The sequence below is a fragment of the Myotis yumanensis genome, unplaced genomic scaffold, assembly GCF_028538775.1.
Source record: "Myotis yumanensis isolate MYYU_CA2020_CCGP unplaced genomic scaffold, mMyoYum1.0.hap1 SCAF_11, whole genome shotgun sequence".
Classification (NCBI taxonomy): domain Eukaryota; kingdom Metazoa; phylum Chordata; class Mammalia; order Chiroptera; family Vespertilionidae; genus Myotis; species Myotis yumanensis.
In genome coordinates this window covers 36,105,981-36,128,435 of record NW_027223762.1, presented here as the reverse complement: position 1 = coordinate 36,128,435, position 22,455 = coordinate 36,105,981, and the positions used below count along the sequence as shown (strand labels likewise).

At 35.9% G+C, this 22,455-nt stretch overlaps 1 protein-coding gene across 5 annotated transcripts in view; it reads left to right on the top strand.

Moving 5' to 3' along the window:
- Positions 1–22,455, top strand: part of WDPCP (WD repeat containing planar cell polarity effector) — a 236,986-nt gene that overhangs the window by 65,461 nt on the left and 149,070 nt on the right. For all 5 annotated transcript variants that reach the window (XM_070429324.1, XM_070429323.1, XM_070429325.1 and 2 more), the window contains 4 exons: positions 519–589; positions 860–919; positions 19,342–19,456; positions 21,733–21,866. In XM_070429324.1, the coding sequence (XP_070285425.1) occupies positions 519–589; positions 860–919; positions 19,342–19,456; positions 21,733–21,866 (380 nt within the window). The remainder of the gene's footprint in view (positions 1–518; positions 590–859; positions 920–19,341; positions 19,457–21,732; positions 21,867–22,455) is intronic.

The following is a 22,455-nucleotide window of genomic DNA, read 5'->3' as shown; positions in this document are numbered from 1 at the left end:
ATTAGTGCCTAATTTGTTAAAACTTAGATTTGTCTCCATTTTTTCCTTAATCTTAGTATGTGATGCTTAATTTAAAATTCATTTTTCTGTATATATTTTGTTTTTGTATTTTACTTCTTTTCTCACTGTATTCATTTACTCATTAGGAATTTTCAGGTTTGAGAATTTGGATTTTTTTTGGATTGAACATTTAATGTTATAAAAGAAAATGTTATTTTTTGTTAAAGAGGGGGTCATTTACCTTTAATTACTAGGTTCACAGGCCTGGGAAACTTTCCCAGGCATTCTCTGAGCCTTGTTGGTTGTCATCATAAAATTATGATCAGGAAGATTGTTTTGTGGTAAAAGTTCTGTTCTTATGACAAAGCCTTTCAAAAGGCTGTCATTCGATGATGGAAATGAAGCCCACTTCCTCTCAATTAAGGAGGTGTTTTATTTTAATCTTCCTTAGGCACACTGCTCAGTAGCGTTTCCTTAAGTCATGTTTAACTAACTGTAGTACATGTTTTATTTGCCAGCACGAGATTATCCGTGGACTCTCAAAAACAGACGCCCAGAAAAACTTCGGGACTCACTCAAGGAGTTGGAGGTATCTTTCCAAAAGTTTCAAAAATGGCAACAAACAAATCTGTTTTAAAACATCTTTCAACAGCTTTAATTTTCATAAAGGATCGGCTCTCCTGGTGATGAGAGCTTTGCTTTTGTCCAGTGAGGAGTTTCAAAACAGTTGCATCTTTGTGTGGCATGCTGATCTTTTTTTTTTCTTTCTTTCTTTTTTTCGGTTTGCAAATCAGAGGCACTTTAACTGATAATGAAAATGTGTATAGCCAACTGCACTCTCTTCTTCTGTTTCCTTCAGGAGCTGATGCAAAACAGTCAGTGTGTGCTGAGCAAATGGAAGAACAAATATGTCTGTCAGGTAAAATGGTTTGACGTGCGTTTGCAGTGTTTAACCAATGGAGCTGAAAACTATGCAGCAATTGGTATTCTTGTGTTATGATAGGTAATGGACAAAAACTTTTTAGGAGTGGATATTTCATAGTTTGAATTCTAGTCATTCTAGAACTAACATGAGACAGATTGACACAGGCCACCAGGCTACCTCATTAATCAGTGTAGTTGTACTGACACACTATGGGCACTACTAAAAATCTTTTCAGTGGTATTTATTGTTTGGAATTGTCTGACTGTTGTATTAAATATTTACCGGTATAAATTTAATCATAATTTTGAATGAAGATAGAAGTATAGGACAAAAGGTGTTTTGGCATACCACTCTGTAAACATTTTTGAATGCCATGCTTATGAAAATCAATAGACTAGAGTTGACCTAACATAATAAGACATTTGCTCTTTTTTTTTTTTTGAAGCTTCTAAGCAGTTCTGTTTAATATGGTAGCCACAAGTCACCTCTGGCTATTTAAATATAAATGTAAATTAAATTAAAAATTCAGTTCCTCAGTTGAACTACCCACATTTTAAGTGTTCAGTAGACAATGTCTATACAGTACATTTTTGCCAAAGAAATTTTTATTGGACAGCACTATTAAGACCTAGATAAGGAGTTACATGTTGAATAAGCCTAGATTCAGGACTTCATCATAATAATTAGTGTTCATTGATCATAAAATAATGGACAAATGCCTCAGCCTTGCTGATTGGCTTAAAAATACTCTTTGCTTAGAAAAATTTTACTTGCTTATGATAAAAAAATCATTAGTCATATTCTACTCATACATATAATTGAAGGTACATCAGTTCTAATAATTATAACTGTTTTATGGAATTGAATATCCTGTATCAATTTAAATTCTTATTTGTTTACAATTTGACTTACTTTAAGTCTACTGTTATCTGAAGTTCATGGCTGTATCTATAAATTTACAACATTGAATTTGTAGTTATTAGGAACATAATCTTAATCTACTACTCAAATATAGACTACCACTTTAGTGGACTCTAATTTTTCCTCATTTTTTTGTTTAAACTCGTCAGCTTTACTCATGAAGGTAACTATTTAGTTACCTCCTCAACTGACATAAATTATTACTTTCCAGAGACTGTTTAATAAGGCTGAATTAATATTTTTAGAACCTTAATACTTCTTAATTTCAATTTAGGATACCATTCAAAAGAATGGGATTATTTAAAAATTCATAATTTGTTTTCATAAAAGTTTTAATCAGACTTTAAAACTTGAATATAAAATATGCTCCAGAAAGTTTTAAAGTTAGTACAACTCAAATTGTACTTCTCAATGCCATTACTCACTCCTAAAAGCAAGCATAAAATTACTTGACTGGAGGGCATGCCTACCACCTATAGTATGAGGTGTGTCTCATGGCCTCCACCCTTACCGTTGCACAGGGTAAGTTGGAACATGTCAGGTATCTTAAAATATGCAGTGGAGCATCCCAATAGGCAATCCTTTTAAAATAGGTTTTATTGCATTTTAATTTAATAAGCAAGTTTGTGTGTATGTCTGTGTGGGGGAGCATGGAGAGGAATGTCCTTCACTAGGGAATTAATTCAACTCAGAAAAGGAATGTGCATGATAAATAATACAAAATTGCTTTTGTAATTTACAGCCACTTGAAGTACTGTTTTTCTTATGCTGTTATATCAGTGAGTCTACTTTTTAAAAAATCCTCATGGGAGTATGTTTATTGATTTTAGAGAGAGAGGCGGGGAGAGGGAAACATAGATGTGAGAAACAGTGATCGGCAATTGGTTGCCTCCCATATTTGCCCCCAGCAGGGATTAACCCACAACCTAGGTATGTGCCCTGACCAGGATTCAACTCCCAACCTTTTGGTGTATGGGAAGACAATCTCACCAACTGAGCCATTGGACCAAGGCGGAACTTACCTTTTTTATACTTTGTGCTTTATTTTTATGATTGAAAAGATATTCCTAAAATAGATCTTTTACAACCAGCATACTCTTGAGTGATATATTTTAACAAGATAACTTTACCTCCACCCTGCCCACAAGTCTGTGTTAGTCCCCACATCTTTAGGACCTTTGAGAGACCTCTTAACATAATCCATCCACTTCCTTAGTTTCTAGACAGGACTGTTAGCTAGATCTTCTAAAAATATGTCTATATGTCTTTTCCTAAAGATCTCTCATATCACAGTAAATTAAAAATTTGGTGTGCAAGCTAAATGTTTAAAAGGATTCCCTTAAGTCTTTCTTAGTTGCAAAATAAATAAATCATTACCATAAGCTCTCTTAGGATCCCTCTTTTGTGCATCAGGTAAATATTTTTTCATCCTTGCCCTCCATGGCAAATTTAGGATTTATGGAATTTATCTTGTTGTCTTCTTCTCAAGGGATCCTTATTTCTACAAAAAGTCAAATTGTTTAGAAATCAGCCAGGCAACTGCAACAACTTAAAGGATTTCAGAAGATGCAGTCAGTGCTTGGATTTTCCCTCTGTTGAACAATGAGATTTTATAGGTTGTCATCATTACCAGAACTTAGTTCATGTTGTTGATCCAGTTACACATAAATTGTATCATTTTAAAAATAGTTCTTTCCACTTACAAATTCATAAGTTTATAAATCAATATGTTCTGAATGAAAATTGCCTTTTGAAGTTGGTTTTCCAGACTATTCCTATTCCTAGTTTAAAATGCAATAAAAGTGTGAGGTGTAATTCAGAGTTTAATTTTACTAGCTATCAAATACATTTCTCATTGTTTTTCAGTCTCCCAGAATGATTTCATTATGAGAAAATGTTGGATAGTTTCCTGCTCTGAATTTCTAAAATCATTTAACAAACTATTCTTAGGTAATAAAAGTTTCAGCATTAAGACACTGTTAAATTTATACCACGATGGAGAAGAGTATAGGAATTGAGACCAGAGAAAATGAGACACTAGTTATATAAGGCCTTGTTGGCTTCTGAGAAGACTTCCCTTAACTCCAAGTGTGATGGGAAACCCTTGAAGATTTTTGAGTGGAGGAGGAACTTGATCTGATTTACTTTTTTTTTCTTATTTTTTAATTGGATCAATCTGGCTATTGTGATGGAAACAGATTGAAGGGAACAAAGATCAAATTGGAGATAAGTTAAAAGGCTGTTTCCGTAGTTCAGGTGAGTCATAATGGTGGTTTTGACTTACAGGAGTGGTTAAGTGGTGAAAAGTGGCCAAATTCTGAGTATAATTTAAGTTTTGAGCCATCAGGATTTGTTGATGGATCAAATGTGGGGTATAGAAGAAATTTCTGAGCAATAGAGTTACCATTCACTGTAAAGGGAAGATTGAGAACAAGTTTGAGGAAACATCAGGAGCTCAGTTTGGGACATCAATGTTTGAAATGCCCATTAGATATTCAGGTGGAGACATCAAATAGACAGTTGGTTATAGGAATCTGTAGTTCAGAGAAAAGTCTGAGCTAGAGAGAGAACTTTTTGAGGAAACCCCACAGATGGTATTAAAGCCAGAGGTTGCTGAAGATCACCTAGGGAGGGGCTGAAGGGCTGATCCCTGGGGTCCTCCAGCATTTGGGGATTGGAGAGATGGAGAAAGGAGATAAGAAGGACTAGCCTAAAAGGTAGACCACACTGAAGGCAGTATGGTGTCCATGAAATTTAGTTCCAAGAAGAAAATCAGGTATAACTGGCATGTAAGATACCAGTAACAAGATGTCTGAGATTGACCATTGGATGGAGCAAGCATGTCAAACTTGCAGCCAGGGGGCCAAATGCCCTGTCAGCCACAAGTTTGACATGTTTAGGATAGAGTAACACATAGGTCATCAGTGACCTGGATATGAGCAGTTTCTGTAGATGGTGTGGGCAGAAGCCTGATTGGAATGCATTTAAGAGCTAATGGGAGGAAAGAAATTAGGTTTATAACATAAGAAAGCATTATGTTATAAAGGAAATAAAGAAATAGGGCAGGAGAGGTGGGGTCAAAAGATGTTTATTTTCTTATTTAGCTGGGAGAAATAACATCTATTTCTGTTGGTTTGATAATGGGAGTGATCCAGTGGGGGAAAATTCGATGCAGGAAAGGGGATAATTGCTGGAGTAATGTTGATGAAAAGCTACTTAATAAAGGAGAAGGGAATGGACAGTAGGTGCCTGGTACCTGATGATAGATAGCGTGGAGATGTCTTATCAGCCATGGGCTGCCTAACTCCAGATTTCTTGTCCTCTTAGGAAAAACAAACTCACATTCAGTTAAGTAATAATTTTTTTAGGTTTATGTTATATGCACCTGAGTGCAGTTCTAAGTGACCCAACATATTTAGAATGTGGCAGTAGAATCAGAAGAAATTACTAAGCATTGAAAATGGTACATTTGAGAGTGGTATGAGAGGTTGTGGTGAAATAAGACAGTACACGGCTGTTTTAATTTCAAGTATTCTTTGACACTTTAGCAATTTATATATGTATTTCTTTAGTTGAAATATTTTAAAACATGCCCAGAGTGCTTCTGAGAAACAGATGTCAAGATGGTACTAGGAATGGATGGGATTTAGGGGGGAGATGTGAAAGATAAAGGGGAAGGGAACAGGAGTGGGTGGGAGAGCTATAATGCTGGTCTGACCCTGTGAAGGGAGAAGGAAGAAAGGTTTGGCTATAAAGAGCCTCAAACTGCAGTATGGTGCCGAGAAAGTTTCAGCCAGGCCAAATGGGAGTACCTGAGCCAAATTTGCTCATTAGAGGAGTTTCCTATTGGACTAGTACCCACCGTATTCAGTCATTGACTAGTAGTCCCTGGGGAAAGTATGGCCTTTGTCAGTCAGCTATGTTCCCAGCTTCCATTCTTCCTGAAGGAACTCTGGTATATGTCCATGCTCATCACACCCACAAAAATTTACACTAAAAGTAAGAATGTATGTCTGTGTGTTTGTACACACATAGCACTGTACCTAGTAATCTGTAATCTTCATGTTCAGCTAAAAGGTTTAATATCATGTTCAGATAATTTTTCTTTTTTAGGCAAAAAATTCATGCCTTTCAAGTAAAAATAGAGTTCACCTTGTATCGTGACTACCTCAATCCAAAGTTTGATGATCTATGATAATCTATTCATGCATTGATTGATTACTCTTAAAAGTACAGAAATGAACCCAGTTTTAGAACATGGTTATGACATAAAGAAAACTTTAATCTTCTTTATAATTGTGTCTTTGTGTCATCAATCAAAATTTCCTTCCTGTTCTTTTCATAAATGGTTCTTTCTTCTCTTTTATAAATTGTTTTTATTTTAAAATATTTCTTTAAAGAAACTCATAATTTCCTGCCTCTGCCCTTGGCATTTGTGCCTGCTAATGTTTTGGAAACTTCAAGGTATTTTGCCCCAAAGGAAACCAGTATAGAACTATGACTTTTCCTCATATATTCAGTTATAGTTAATACATAGAAAGCTAAATGAGTTCAAATCTGAATAATCTAGTTCCTTTATTTTGATATATATTTTACAAAGTAGAAACAAACACATACCAAACACTTACCTGTTTTCTAAAGGGAAAGTAAAATGGCTTTCATAGCTAGCTAATGAGAAGACTTTAAAAAAAATTATATTAGAGGGAGAAAGAGAAACATCAAGCAGTTGTCTCCCACATGTGCCCCGACTGGGGAATGAACCTGAAACCTGGGTGTGCACCCTGACTGGACAGATCGCAGCCTTTTGGTATACAGGACAATGCTCCAACCAACTGAGCCATACTGGCCAGGGCTAATGAGAAAAGTTTTAATGTATTATATTTAAATACCTATACAAAATTGTTACACAGAAACTTAAAACATGACTTATTTCAAATTTAGAACTTTCTATTAGAGGCACAATTTGGAATGAGCCAGTTAGAAATATATAAACTAAAATAATCTAAAATTGGGTGTGAGAACTCATCAACTTTACATTACTGATATTTGAGAATATTATGTTATACATATATGTATATGCCAATGTAGCTGATAAAGAAAACACAGCAAGTGCTTTTGCCAAATTCTAATTTATACCCTGAAGTTAAAAAAACAACTACTATTAGGTTAGCAGATATGCTACTTAAGTAAGTATGAAATGAAAAGCAGTTATAACTGTGCTTCTCATAAAATAGTGTTGTATATAAAATATTCACAGTGGCTCCTCGCAGTGAAGTACCTATCATTTGGTAGTCTCCTTGGGCTAAGTAGAATCCTAGGTTGAATTGTGAGATCCCAGTTACACTGTGTACCAAGCATATAAACCTCCACTATATCTGGGTCTATCATCCTGCCATGGTAGAGCAAAAGTCCCTACTCCTATCTAAGGTCAAGGATTCCATCTAGACCCACAGTTCTCAAACTGTGCACTGAGGCACCCTGAGGATTGCAATGAATTCACCAGTCTTACAGGATAGTTAAAAATTTTGGAAAACACAAGGCTTCTGTTGGGCACTATACAGATAAGTGGCTCCAAGTTAGTCCAGAGTTTCACATTAGATGATACTGCATTCCTTCCAAGGATGTCATATCTTTATGAAACTGGATTTTTAGGGCTTGTGTAATAAAAAGCAAGTACCACTCAACAATTAACTTAGAACAGGAACAAGGGTGAGGTTGTCCAATCTGATTCCAAAGTTGGAGAAGTTGCATAGTGCCCAACTTCATTAATGCATGCAACTTATTAATATGTAATTGTGGTTATTTTGGAATTAAATAAAATATTTTTTTCAGTTTCTGTTGTTATGCTCTCAAATGGCTACTAACTTGTTGGGACATAATGATTAAGTTGTTTGAATTTGTTTATTAAATGGCATGGCAGGTAATGGGTTTATTATAAGAATTAAGTTAATAATTCCATGGGGAACAGGCCTAAGCCGGCATTTGGACATCCCCTGAGGGCACAGGCCAGGCTGAGGGCACAGGCGTGGCTGAGGGACCCCTCCAAGTGCATGAATTTCCATGCACCGGGCCTCTAGTATACTCCTAAGTGGGGTTGCTGAATTAGATGATAGCTCTATTTTTAATTTTTTGCAGACTTCCATACTGTTTTGCATAGAGGTCACATCATTTTATTGTTCCATCAACAGTGCACAAGGGTTCCACTTTTTTCCCATCCTAACACTTGTTTTTGTTGTGTGTGTGTTTTTTTTATATAGTAGCTATACTAATGGGTGTAAGGTGATATCTTGTTTTGATTTGCATTTCTCTATTGATTAGTGATGTTGAGCACTTTTTTTCATATGTTTGTTGGCCATTGAAATGTCTATTAAAGTTTGTTGCACATATTTTAATTGGGGTATTTTGTTTTTTGTTGTTAATTAATAGGACCTTTAAAAATATATTCTGGCTGTTAACCCTTTGTCAGATATGTGATTTGTAAATATTTTCTTCCACTCTGTAGGTTGCCTTTTCACTCTGTTGATTTTGTCCTTTGATACACAAAAGTTTTAAAGTTAGATGGAATCCCATTTGTCTACTTTTGCGTTTGTGATCTATGCTTTTGGTGTCATAGCCAAGAAATTGTCAAATCCAATGTCATAAAACTTTTCCCTATAGTTTCTTCAAGGAGTTTTGTAGTTTGGGGTCTAAATAAAGGTCTTTAATCTATTTTGAGTTAATTTTTGTGTATAGCATGAGATAAAAGCCAATCTTTTTTTTTTTTTTTCATGTGGGTATTCAGTTTTTCCAGCACCACTTGTTGAAGAGACTCTCCTTTACCCATTGAGTGGTCTTGATACTCTTGTGGAAGATTATTTGACCATATGTGTGAGGGTTTATTTATGGGCTCTCTCTATTCTAATCTACTGGTCTGTAGGTATGTCTTTATGCCAGTATCAACTGTTTTGATTTATGTTGCTTTATAGTATGTTTTGATACCAGGAAGTGTGAGTCCTAACTTGCTTCTTTTTCAAATTTGTTTTGACTATTTGGGTCCCTTGAGATTCCCATTCATCTTTTAAATAAGCTCAAATCTTTTCTATTTAAACAAATCACAACTCTTATTTATCTCAAGTACCACCATGTCTTATTCCTTTCCTTCATAATCAAATTTCTTAAAAGATTTATCACTATTTGGATTCTCCATTTCCTTATTGCTTACTCAGCATTCAATCAACTTCACTTGTGCTTTCTCCTGAATATTAAAGAAGAAAAACTTTCTACTCAGTTTGCAAAAAAAACAACAAAACAAAACCACCCAAAAAAACACCCACAAAACAAAACCACACACACACATAAAACAAAACAAAACAAAAACACACACCATTCCATATTCCTAAACCCGATAGAATTTTTAAAAACAGGATCATCTTAAATACACAGGAGAATTTAACACTACTGACCACTCCATTGTTCTTGAAGTACTTTTTCTGTTAGTTCCCATGACACTGCTCTTCCAATATTTTTCTCCCTCTCTGGCATTCTTCTCTGTCTCCTTTTCAGGCCCATGTTTCTTTCCTCTGTCCTTGAATGTAAGAATTTCTCAAGGCCCGATTCTAAGCCCTCTTCTCTTCACTCTGAACTGCTAGGTTACCACATTTATATCCAGAGGTTTAGTGGCTTCTCTCTAGAGCACAGACCTCTAGCCCAATACTCCAAATCCATAAATCCAGCTGCCTACTGGGTTCTCCCCTTGAGCACCTTAAAAATATTTCAAACACACATTATCTTTAAAGTGGAATTCAGAGTCCCCTACCTGTTTCTCTTCCACCATTCTAATCTCAGTGAATAGCCTTACCTTTCATCCACTTCTGGAAACCAGAAACCAGGAAGTCATCTGTTTATCCTTGAAATCATTCTGTTCTTCACCCAACATGCCACGTGCCCCCACGCACTTCCAACTAATCTCTGATTCTTGTTCACTTTATCTTCTAAATCCTTCTCACATCTGCCAGAGGCTCCCCCTCTCTTGGCTCATCACTTTAGTCAGAGCCACCTCACCTCTCTCTTCTAGACTACTTCAACACTTCTTACTCTTCTATGCTTCCATTTTTGCTCCTTATCAGTCTGTCCTCCACACTGTAGCCACAGTGGTTATTTTAAAAAACAAATCTGCTCAAAACCCTTATACATCTCTGGAGAATGTATAAGAAACTGTGATTAACTAGGACAGGGTAGGGAAGCATAGGTGGGAGGGGGACAGAAATAGGAATAAGACTTTTAATTGCTTATCTCTGTAATTTATTGTCTTCTTTTGGAACTTTATGAGTGTATTATCTTTTCCAAAAGTCAAATCATTAAATTGAATTTTTAAAATGATAGCATCACGCTATTCTTAAGATAAAGGCCAAGCTGAACTGGTCCCAATATCTTTACCTTTTTAACTTCATCTCTTCGCATACCCTCTTTCAATCTCAGTGCCCCAGCTGTACTAGGCTTCTGTCGCTCGACATACTTTCTCTTGCTTCAGGGCCTTTGTACAAATTATTCCTGGCTCTGCCTAAAATGCCCTTTAGTCTCCTTTCACTGAGGTAAGGCAGTCTTATCCTTAGATCTCAGTCCACCAATTACCACTTCTTAAGGGAAGCTTTCCCTGACAAACTCGATCTCCTATTATTTGCTATTACAACACCGTGTACTTTTTGGCACTCACCGCAGTTCCAGTTTAATATTTATTGTGTGACTTTTTAATTACTATATACCTCATCAATTTGACTGAAAGTTCCAGGAGGGCAGGGACTGTACCTGGTTCTGTTAAAGACAAAATGATAAACTATTTGGGGGAAGTTGTAACGCTCACTGCTCAATATTTTGTTAGATTTTTGTTTTTAAAGATTTTTGTGGTTTTATGTGCCTAACTCAACAAAAAGCAGTAGTAACAATTTAACAATACTTATTCTAAGAAATCCCTGCTATTCTTAAGCCCCTCATAATACTCTGTGTTGATGAGGTAGGAAGGTATCCCATAGCATATTAAGGGTGTGTGTGTGTGTGTGTGTGTGTGTGTGTGTGTGTGTAAATTAACTGAGGAAATAGTCTTCCAGAGGAGGCTCTTATATACAGTGTCCAAGCCTGCTTTTTTGGAACATCATCAAAGATTAGCGCCTCATGGACTATGCTTTGGAAATGCTACATTAGTATATAGGGAAGGAGAAGTGGAAGGTGTCAAGGGCAGCTTTTGAATATGGTTCTGGAAAAGAGAATGGAAAAGGAAGTAAGTTAAAAATGGTAGAGTTGAGAAAAATCGAAGAGAATCAGAATTTACTGGTGAATTTTAAGTCTTTGGGTAAAGGTGAGCATTTAAAAATAGTCATCTCAAACCAAAGGAACTGAAAAAAGATTTAGTGGTGATCTTTATTCCCACGTTTAATGTTTTAAAATGTAAAATAATTAAGATTATTCCTGATCACTGTAAGATGGCATACATACAGATATGGTAAAAAGTAAAAGTACCCCTTTACCCCAAGTTCATTCCTCTCTCTGTGGTAACCACAGTCAACAGTTTTATGTCCTTCATGCATTTACAAGCACTCATAATTGTATATGTATGTATATACATGTGTTTTTTAAATAAATGGAATTTCTCTCTATATATTCTGTAAGTGCTACACATTACAGTGTACAACACACTGTCAGTAATCTATACCTACCTTATTTTCAGTAGGTACATGGTAATCCGTAGTTGGATGTATCATACCTTACAATTGTTAGGAATATGGGTGAACAATCTAATGAGGCAATATGATAAGAAAAAGGTATCTTAAATTTATTTTTAGTAAGTGAGATTGCAGTGGAGAGGGACTCAGTTCAGTTTTCTACCTGTTGCTTTGGATAAGGAGCCTCTATTATAGTTCATTTTCAGTGTGATTCAAATTCTGACTTCTTAGAAACACCTTATGTGGCATAAAAGCATCTGTTTAAAACCATATCTCTTTAAAAAACATAAAATAGTATATATATGGACATGTTTTAAGAACTGTTTCTTTATTTTTAAAAAGTTTTATAGAAAAAAAAACACCAAATAATACATAAAAAATAAAATATCATCCATAATTCCAATTTAAAAAAAGTCTATCAGGGTCCTAGCTGGTTTGGTTCAGTGTATAGACCATTGGCCTGCAGACTGAAGAGTCCCAGGTTCGATTTTGGTCAAGGACACATGCCTGGGTTGCGGACTTGATCCCCAGTAGAGGGTGTTCAGGAAGCAGCCAATGGATGATTCTCATCATTGAGGTTTTTCCCTCCCTTTCCCTTCCTCTCTGAAATCAATTAAAATATGTGTGTGTGTGTGTGTGTGTGTGTGTGTGTGTATATATATATATATATATATATATATATGTTTAAAATCTATTAGATATGAGTTAAAGTTCATGCCTTTAGCTCCCCAATTCCATCTCTTTGAGTTACCTACTATCAACAGTTTGGATATATTTTTCCTGACATTTCCTTGGGTTTATATAGACAATTTCTGTAATATGTATTTATACACATACCACACCTGCTTTTTCCCTAATAAAATGGGATGATGCTATTCATGTAGGTCTGCAACTTCTAAAAATTTTCTCCCCACTTCAGCAGCGTATTTTCAGCAGAAAATTTCTGATTAATTAAACTTATCTATCTCTTATGTTATCTTCATTTGTTTTCTTGTACTAACAACATTCACAGTAACTAAACTACGAAGCAACTGATTTATTAACTGTCATTGTAGTTTACTAATTCACAGTGCGAGTTATATTTGGCATCACAGACCTTGCTCGTTTGCTTGGGGCATTCCCACCTGATGGATGAATTACTCAAGAGACTAAGTTAAAGATAAGAAGGCTGATTGGTGAGCGGAGACTTGGAAAGAAAGCAAGGAGGTGTTCTTACAGGATATTTGTATCAAGCTGCCACAGCTATCTGACCTGCCTGGGGCTCTTTCTATCTTGACAACTGGCATTAGTCATCAGAGCCATAGCCCTGAACTTGGTTAAAGACTATGGAACAGGCTTCCTCCAGGTCCTGTTCTGAACTGGGCAGTGTCTACCACTCCACTTAAGATATCTGACCAAGTTCTCATTTCTTACCCTTCCTATATGTGAGAAAAGTGTTAGAATTCGAGGACTCCCCAAGTCTGCTTGATGGAGATATGGAAAACACTTTTGCCTCTACAGCAACTAATTTATAAGCACTCTCTTAGGTGAGCCTCAGTAGACATGGCTAACATGTAGAGGCTGTGACAAATCACAGTGTCTCCAGGCATTGCCAGATGCCCCTGGGTGGTCCCAATCACCCTGAGTTCAGAACCACTGGAGTAGAGGGAGATTTGTGTAGAGTATAGTAGCAGCTACAGAGACGGAAACCAGGTGAGATATTGCATGGAAGTCAACTGAGACGTCAACAGCAGGAGAAAGAACATAGAATTTTTCCTGTCTTACTCTACTTGCCCACAAATTATGAGATCTTTGGTTAGTTGCTCTACCCGCCTGACTGTGAATTAGTATGAGGATTAACCTAGTTACTACTATTTTTGTAACTCGTGTATTTGTTATGTACCAGAGTTGTACTGGAATTTTATATTCATTATAGAAAGAGTATATAAAAGTCCTCTGTAAATTATAAAATTTTGAGCAAAAGTAATGAGTTGCTTGGCATGTGTTCTTGTTCACTTCCTGCCACTGTTTTTATCCAATTAGATCTTTAAAACTTGTGAATTTGACCATGATTCTAAATTATAAATATTTTGTGGGAACAATTACTTTTATGTGATCTTTATATATGTAATTACATAAATATTAAATGTATATAATTACATAAATTATATGTATATAAAATATATCATTATTATATATGCTAGATTTAAAATTACATTATGGATTAAAATGTAGCATCACTCATTTTACAATGAGAATAAGTGAAAAAATGATATTTCTTAATTTGAATTAGAATTATCAAACAAATTTCCAGGCATGTTTCTATTCCATATATTGAATAATTCCTTGGGAAACCCCGTTAACACCCAGAAAAACTATTTTTTGTCCTTTTGTTTCCTGCCGTTATGTCAATTCCCTATAGTGAGTCAATTAATTTTTTTATCCTTGTCCTAGCTACATTCACTTTTGTGTCTGTACTTTACTGCATTAGTCAGGCATGGTTTCTCTCTATGCTCAATAAATGTTTACTGAATGAAGGAATAAATTCCAGAAAATATGTTCTCTCTCTTCTAGCAGGTTATCTTCTAAAGTAATCAGTAACTACTCTTCATTATAGATTTCCCCAATGTAAAATTGTTTGACTGTCTGTAGTTCTCCGAGTTTCTCCAGAATTTATCCCATAGTTTTTATTGGGGGGGCAGTATTGGAGGGGTGTTGGTTACTATCAGTATGCAAATTCACTATGCCTCCAGAGAGTATCTCTATGTACTTTAAATATTTGCTTCAGCCCTGTAATTTATTCCAAGAGTCCTAATACTTTGTTGCCTCTGTGAATTGTAGTGTTTAGTACCTGCTGTCTCCCACGTGTCTCCTAACGATTTCATGGGACCAGTCTTGGCTGCCTGTACATGAGTTAACTCTCAAATCCCTGATTGAACCTATCACCCATTGTTGATTTTTAGTATTGATCCTGAATACCTATACTTTTAACTTCCTCCCAGATGTGATAATAATCACATGGATTTGGGGGGTAGTTTTCTTAACCTATGAGAATGTTGAATGCAATGTGATTGTTTGTGACCACTATCATAAAACAGCCCATTTACAAAGACTTAATGTACCCTCTCTTTTTCAATACTTGAGACCAAGTGTAATGTATTTCTCTTTTTTGTGGGTCATAAACTACTCTTCTAGGAAGCAGTCATCTATCCTAACCAAAACCCCCACTTCTCTCTGAGATTAGGTCTTCACTATTCTACACGTATTCTATCAATGTGACTGCCTATTCATCATTGTATTCCCATATATACTTGGCACATATAGGAGGCACTCACCTATTTTTGACCTGCTGAATGAATGAAACTCAGATTATTGTGGTTATTTATGTTTTTTTAATTAATGATGTCATCCGCTATAATTTTCTCTTTCTTCTCCCAGTGCCATTTCACATCCAATTGAGTACTTTATCTAAGCACTGTAGACTTAGGGTTAAGAGCAACCAACTTGAAGAGCCATTTGAAGGTCATGGAAATCATTTCCCTGATTCTTAAAGAAAAAGCACCCCTCTCTATAAGCTTGAAGAAAATGAGAGGGAGAAAATGGTAAAGGCAATGGAAAGAAACAGGGTTAGAGCAGAAATAATAAGGAAAGATACTTCCTATCTGGGAGGGTGTCAGAGAAAAGGAAGTTTCAATTCCTATTTTTGTGTCAGCAGTTTTCTACACAAATACCCAACGTTAAAATTGGGAAATCCCATGGGCCTTCTTGATTCATCCCATGGATCTCTTCTCATCTGCTCTGGAGGTACCTCCCTCTGCACTGGACTAGGACAGTATCTTAGTGCCCTTTTCCTTCCTGTCCTGCCAAATCTTACATAGGCCTGTTCCATTTTGGCAGGTTTAAGAACTAACCTTTTGGGTAAACAGGCAGAAATACTTTCCTGTCTGGGCTGGAATATTCTTTTCCTGAGTTTCAGACTATTTTTTCCTAATTCCAGTTATCTCATTACCATCCAGAAGTATATTTGGCACAAGTACTTGGAAACTTTATCCTTCCCCACAGGCTGTTTTATAAAAATGCATTAATTAGCTTATTAATTTAGTTATACATTCTTATTACAAAATCTGGTGTCAAGGATACCTCTAGACTACAAGAGATCTGAAATGATGGCCATACCTTGATCCCAATGAGTACCCCAAATAGATGTCAATAAGGCTACCCTGACTTTTTAACACCTCTAAAGATTCCAGAGTGGAACCTCTTGTTTGCCACTCTTTTGTTCTTTTTCCTTAAACAACAGAAATTTATTTTCTCACAGTTCCAAGATCAAGGAGCCCTCTGGGGTGGTTTCAGGTGAAGCCTCTCTTCCTGGCTTGTAAGCAGCTGTCTTCTTGCTGTGTCAAAGGTCCTCTTCTCTGTGTGGCGCATGGAGAGAGAGAGCCCTCTGGTGTCTCTCTTTTTACTTTTTATTTTTATAAGAATAGCAGTCAGATTGAATTAGGGCCCCACACTTATGACCTCTCCACTCATTTTTTAAGGAGAGCTTATCCAGTTTTACAACTTTACTGCCTATATATTGTTGATGACTCCTGAGTATATATTTCCAATCCTCACTTTACCTGAACTGCAGACTCATTTTTGTCTACTTGATACATTTACTTGTATGTCCATAGACCTCAAACTTAACATGTGCAAAAACAAACTCTTAATTCCCTCTAATCTAAATTTGCTTCTCCTCAGTTCTTGGTCTCAGTAAACCCAGTTGCTTAGTGTAAACACCTTTGAGTTTTTCTCATGTATGCACATCCAGTCCTTCAGCAAGTCCTGGTTAATACCCTTTAAAATATATCTCAAATCTTCCAACATATCATTTCTTTACCATTGCTGCTCAAGGTCAGACCATCATCTTCTCTCACCTAGACCAGCCTCCTAATTGTCTCCTTGCTTCTATTCTTGCCTGATTTCTGCTTTAAAGCATAATTGGATTATAATTCTCTGCTGCTTCTCATCAAAAAGGTTCAACCCAAACTAGCCCCTGAATATCTCTCTCCTTTCCTCCTCTGAATATCCATCTCCCTCCTTCTGTTCCCTTCCGGTCCCTTCCGGTCCCTTCCGTTCCCTTCCCTTCTCTTCCCTTCCCTTCCCTTCCCTTCCCCTCCCCCTCCACCTTCCCCTCCCCCTCCACCTCCCCCTCTCCCTCTCCCTCTCCCTCTCCCTCCCCCTCCCCTCCCTTCCTCTCCATGGGCCTAGCTTTCTACAGCACATTCTGACCTCAGGGTTTTTGTATTTGCTGTTCTCTGCTTCAAACTCCCTTTCTCCAAATAGCCATATGGCTAGTTACTTCACTTCATTTGAGTGTGTACTCAAATGTCATCTCTTCAGAAAGGCCTTTTTATTTATTAGTCATCCCTCTTAAAACAGCTTCTTCCTAAAATCCCCATCCTCACTGTGCTTTATTTTTCTCTGCAGTTCTTATTGCTATCTGACATTATATTAAGACTATTTATGTATTGCCTGTCTCCACACTCGAAGGCAAGCTCCCTGCGGGGAGTAAGGGCAAGGGTATTGTCTGATTGTTCACTGCTGTATTTTCAACAGCTAGAATAGGGTCTGGCTCATAAAAAAATATATATGCTAAATATATATTTGTGGACTGAATCAGTTGAATGTGTAAATAAGTGGCTGAACCTCCTTTGAGGAAGATTATGAAGTAATGCCCAATGGTGGAGTAGCTTTTCAGTAAAGTAGTGAGCTCCTGGTCTGACGATATTCAAGCACAAGCTGGATGCTGGAAGGATACTTGAAAGGGATGCTGCAGAAGGAACTTCCAGGTCACGTGGAAGTGGAAGATTAAACCAGGTTTCCTTCCACCTATGAATCATCTGACCCTATGATAAGTTAATTATGATTATTACTCTAAACATTAAGTTAGCACCTACTTTGTGCCTAGCATTGTTCTAAACCAGGGGTGGGCAAACTTTTTGACTCGAGGGCCACAATGGGTTCTTAAACTGGACTGGAGGGCCAGAACAAATTCAAAGTAAACATCATTACATAAAAGGGTACGGTCTTTTTTTTTTTTTTTAGTTTTATTCATTTCAAACGGGCCGGATCCGGCCCGCGGGCCGTAGTTTGCCCACGACTGTAGAACTGAAAATAAAAACATAAAAGAGGCCTAGCCAGTATCCATAAGGAGCTAGTAGTCTCTGGATAATTAAGAGGTGCTTAAGAGTATAGGTATAAAGTTTTAGTAGATTAAAATTTATCTTTTTCTATTTATTTTTGAGATGTTTTGAATAAATGGGGAAGGTAGGAAAAAGCCGTTACCAGGAGAAGAACTAGATAAGAAAGATGACCCTAACATTGCCTTCCTGAGAAGGGAGAATTTAAGGGGTGAAGACCACATGCTATGTTCTTATGGGGGAATTCCCCAAAATGGAAATACCAGTGTTTCCCGTTAAGGCATAAAACAGGGCTGGATGTAATTCAGTAGCAAAAGTAATTTGAAATTCTTGGAACAAATGTGCTTTCTCCCAAACCAATAAAGATGATTAAGCCCTGCCCCATTCCACCCCCATTTGGGATGTTAATATGAAATGGACAGTCCATTAAATCATGTTGTTAGCACAAGACTGAAAAGAAAGCTTTCTGGTGAGTAGGACAAGGATTCTAACAGTTAAATACAAAGGGACCCTTCAGTTCCTTTTCTGATTCATGTGCCTGAAATCTTTCAGGCAGTGGGGGAATAGTGGTCTTTTTTTATATGACCCTAGTCCCTCATGCTGCTCATCTTATACACATGCCCCAATATGTCTTGATACAGAATCATCCTCTCTAGCTAGGACATGATGCCTAGGTAGGTGGGGAAATTCCTGTTTTGTTTAAAAACCATAGTAGTCTTTGAGTTTGGCTGGCATGTTCATGATAAGTTTACTGACAATTGGTTTTTTTTCCTCTTATGCCATATGCTATTCCATGATTCATCTGCTTTGAGTCTGTTGCCTTGAAGGTGAAACAATTTCTTCCAATGTTGATATTTCATAATCTCATAGATAACAAGCATACCCATATGCATAGTCCTTCAGAAGTTTTAAACATTTGGAGATGAATGAATAATGCTGCCACAAATGGAAACGAGCAGCATAAAATCATAATGGTGATATTAAATCATCTTTTGTTGGGTGTTGGGTGAGCACTGACATCAATAAAGCCTCGTACTTTACTACATTTCTCTATCTTTTCTTGAGAAATTGTTTCTGGTATGTGTTATTTATTTATGAATTTTAAAAGTTAACATTTTACTTTAATTGCCTTGACTTAATGTATTTTAATATTTTAGATAGACAAGATCTTTATTTGTAAAATTGGGGTTTAAATTGCAAATAAATCATTAACATTTGCTGTTTATGTTGTCATGGTGGCATACTTTCTATCTTGCATAGCAATGACTATTCAAACCACAAGAAATCTTTTAATTTTTGATATAAATAGTAATCTTTCAAAATATTTTAATAGAACATGTTACATTTCTGTATGCAATGCAAAGCAGTTATTTCTGCATGGGTACCTTCTAAGTATTTAGAAGATTAGACTTCTAATAAACATGGACTACACTCGTTTTTGCATATAGCTTTAATCAACACACCAATTGTGTTTCCTCATTTAACCACCTGTAAATTGTCAGTGATTGTTTTTGAAAATTCCATGGTGTACTAGTAGATGCATGTGTATCTGTATAAGTTATACATTTGGAGAGAGAATTTTAAAAGATTCTAATCCTCAATATATCTTTCTCCCCTCCCTCCTCTTACCTGGTTTTAGCTCCTTTTTGGTTCAGGTGTGCTGGTGTCCCTAAGCCTTTCTGGGTCACAGCTGGAGAAAGTGGTGATTGACAGAAGCCTGGTGGGGAAGCTCATCTCAGACACCATCAGTGATGGTAATTACCCCCATGTGCAAATCAATTGCTTACATTAACAGTGGGGAGGAGAAATAGTGTGTCAACAGGTAGACTAATTATTACCACTGGGGACCTGCAAACACAAGTAATTGCATGTAATAGCATAGTTACAACCTGTGGGACCAACACAAGTTTTGACTAATATTTAATATCAAAGTTTTTGTCAAGTGTTAAGCTCATATTCTGAATATTTTTCACTCTTAACTTAAAAAATGTGAATGTATTTTTTAAATTTTTTTTTCCTGGTGTGTACTTTCAAAATTAGTTCCCTATTGTTGACATTTCAAATATTTTTCATTTTCAAAAATGAATTTTGAGTAAATAACCCAAATGTGTCAACACAGTCCCCAGTTAAAAAAAATAATAATGTTTGCTTTGCCTCTTTAGGAAGATTCTTTGTTACCAAACTCTATGAATATTAACTTTTGAGAGTGGGCAATATTTCTTTCTTTTTAAAATTAGAATTGACATATAATATTGAATTACTTTCAGGTGTACAACATAGTGATTAGGCACTATTTCTAAATATCAAACATCAATGCCAAATATACTAGATAAATCTGGATTCTATTTAGTGATACTACAATAGTATGTAGAAGCACACAAGAAAAAGATTTTAAGCCAGATATTTAAAAGGTAGGATACTAACATTTACTGAACCTGAAGAGGCTTTAAGCTTTGCCAACCTACCCATTTTATTTAATTCAAAAAGCAACCTTTTATAAGGAATAGCTATTTTCAGTTTATAGATAAGGAAATTGAAGCTGAGATACTAAGGACCATGCTCACAAATGTGATACTAAGGAACAGCTCAAAGTGACTGAGCTGAAAGTTGAACCCGGGTTCTAGCTGCAGAACCCATTTGCTTTGCACTACACTATGCTGACTCCTGAAGTTTGAAGATTATGTTCTTTTATTCACAGTAAAAGGTCTAAGAAACAGATTTCATTTTCATTAGAGTCTGAAAATTGTCGGTGTCTTAAATTGAATAATCAAAGGGAAGTGTGGTCTAATGGGAAAGACAGAGGTGAGAATACAGACCGCCCTTCTGCTGTGTGCTCTCACTAGCTGCCTCTGAACAAGTCAGACCCAATTTCATCATCCTAAAGCAAAGCAGCCTGCAGGATGCCTATGATTAGCAACATTGCTGATGGTAATACGTTGAGGGTAGGCTTGTAAGTGTGCCATGTTCTCTTCCTTTTAGGACAGTGGTGCTAAGGAGGCTTCCCTATGGAAGAGGTTTCATTTTGACCCCTTTGTTGACACTGCAAATAAAATAGTGACTGTGATGATTTTATCATCCTGCTGCAACTCTATAAGAATTAAAAGGAGACTTTCAACATTATGCGTGTCTCTGAGATATCTTCCTTCACTTGTTTCTTTTATTTATACACTCTCATGAGACAATGATAACAATGTGATTTCTTGGCAGTTCTCCAGATTCTCCTGTAATTGTGTAGATCTGCTGTTGGTAACTGTTTGCACAATGAGGGGTGTAGAAGTAAAGAAAAATATATAAAACATTCAATAATTTCTTTATGCTAGGAACAACATAAAACATTTCTCAGTTATTGTTATCAGTTTTATGTAACATTAATGGCCCTTTCTGTAACCCATAAAAATTATCTACCTACTTGTATGCTTTAGAAATAAAGCTGTAGAAGTATTTTTGCTAATATTCCTTTTAAAATATTTATTTAATGCACATATTGGAAATAATATGCTTTATTTCATTCAGCTTATATACTCTCAAAAAGAAGGTTCATTGATGAAACATTTAAAAATAAAATGTAAGATTGGTGGGGAGTACTGATCTATATTTGTTAATCCAATTTATTCTCAGGTGGTTTATATTGTATGAACACAGGATTAAAGGCTAAGGATAAATAAAAGTACATGTTTTAATCTTTACATTCAGGTGTGAAACGGTCTTTATGCTTTTCTAGCCCCATTTCCAACTACATCTTATTTGTTGGTTGTTCCCAGACATTAGAGTATATTGACATGGTCTCAGAAAAGAAGGAAAAGTATCAAATCCATGCATGATTAAACTGATGATTATCATTTATTTCCAGTATCTTTAATATCCTTGTAAATTGTCATAATGATATCTAGGAGACTAGTTATTTCAATTAACATTTATTTTCTAAAAATAGCCTCTTGTAATATTTCATTGGAAAAAAATCAATTCATTGTTATTTTATTCTAGCTTATTATTTGATGGTATTAATAAATCTTCCTTTTTTTTTTTAAAGCTCTTCTCACAGACAGCTTTATCATCTTATCATTTTTGGCACAAAACAAACTATGTTTTATTCAGTTTACCAAGAAGATGGGTTCTCCTGATGTAAACAAAAGATTGGAAAAACTCTCAGCTTTGGATTATAAGGTAGAGATTTCAATTTAAGTAGTTATATTGTTAATTATTAAGGTATGAGTTTCACATGAGGTGATACTATGCTCATTATTCTTGCACATTTCTAGATTTCAGAGTCATTATAGGATTAAGCTTGATTCATTAGAAACAGTGGCCACACCTAAGTTTTCTCTTTTCCTCTCATTATGGGAGGTCTAACAATGGAATGTTTACAGCAATATATATATATAGTACTTATGGAAGTCAGTGACAGATAACAGGCAAGTTACATATTTGAAAATGGTTTTGTCGGTAGTGGTAGTATATATACCATTCTTATTTTCCCCTAATACCCCATATTATTTTTCTAAGCAAGGATAGCTGGCCTGGCTTCTATTTCACAAAAGAAAGAAGGCACTTCCCAAGGTTAATAGAAAAGTGTAATAAACAAGGAATGGGAGATTCCCCCCTCCAACTATAATTGGAAAAAATGCAAAAAGAAATCTTCATGTGTTAGTCTCTCCCTTCACTAACTCCAGGTAATTTGTTTCTTTGAATCAGGGACTTTACATCTGTTAAGGCAGGATTTTTATTTTAAATGGTGTGTTTTAATTTAAGTTTT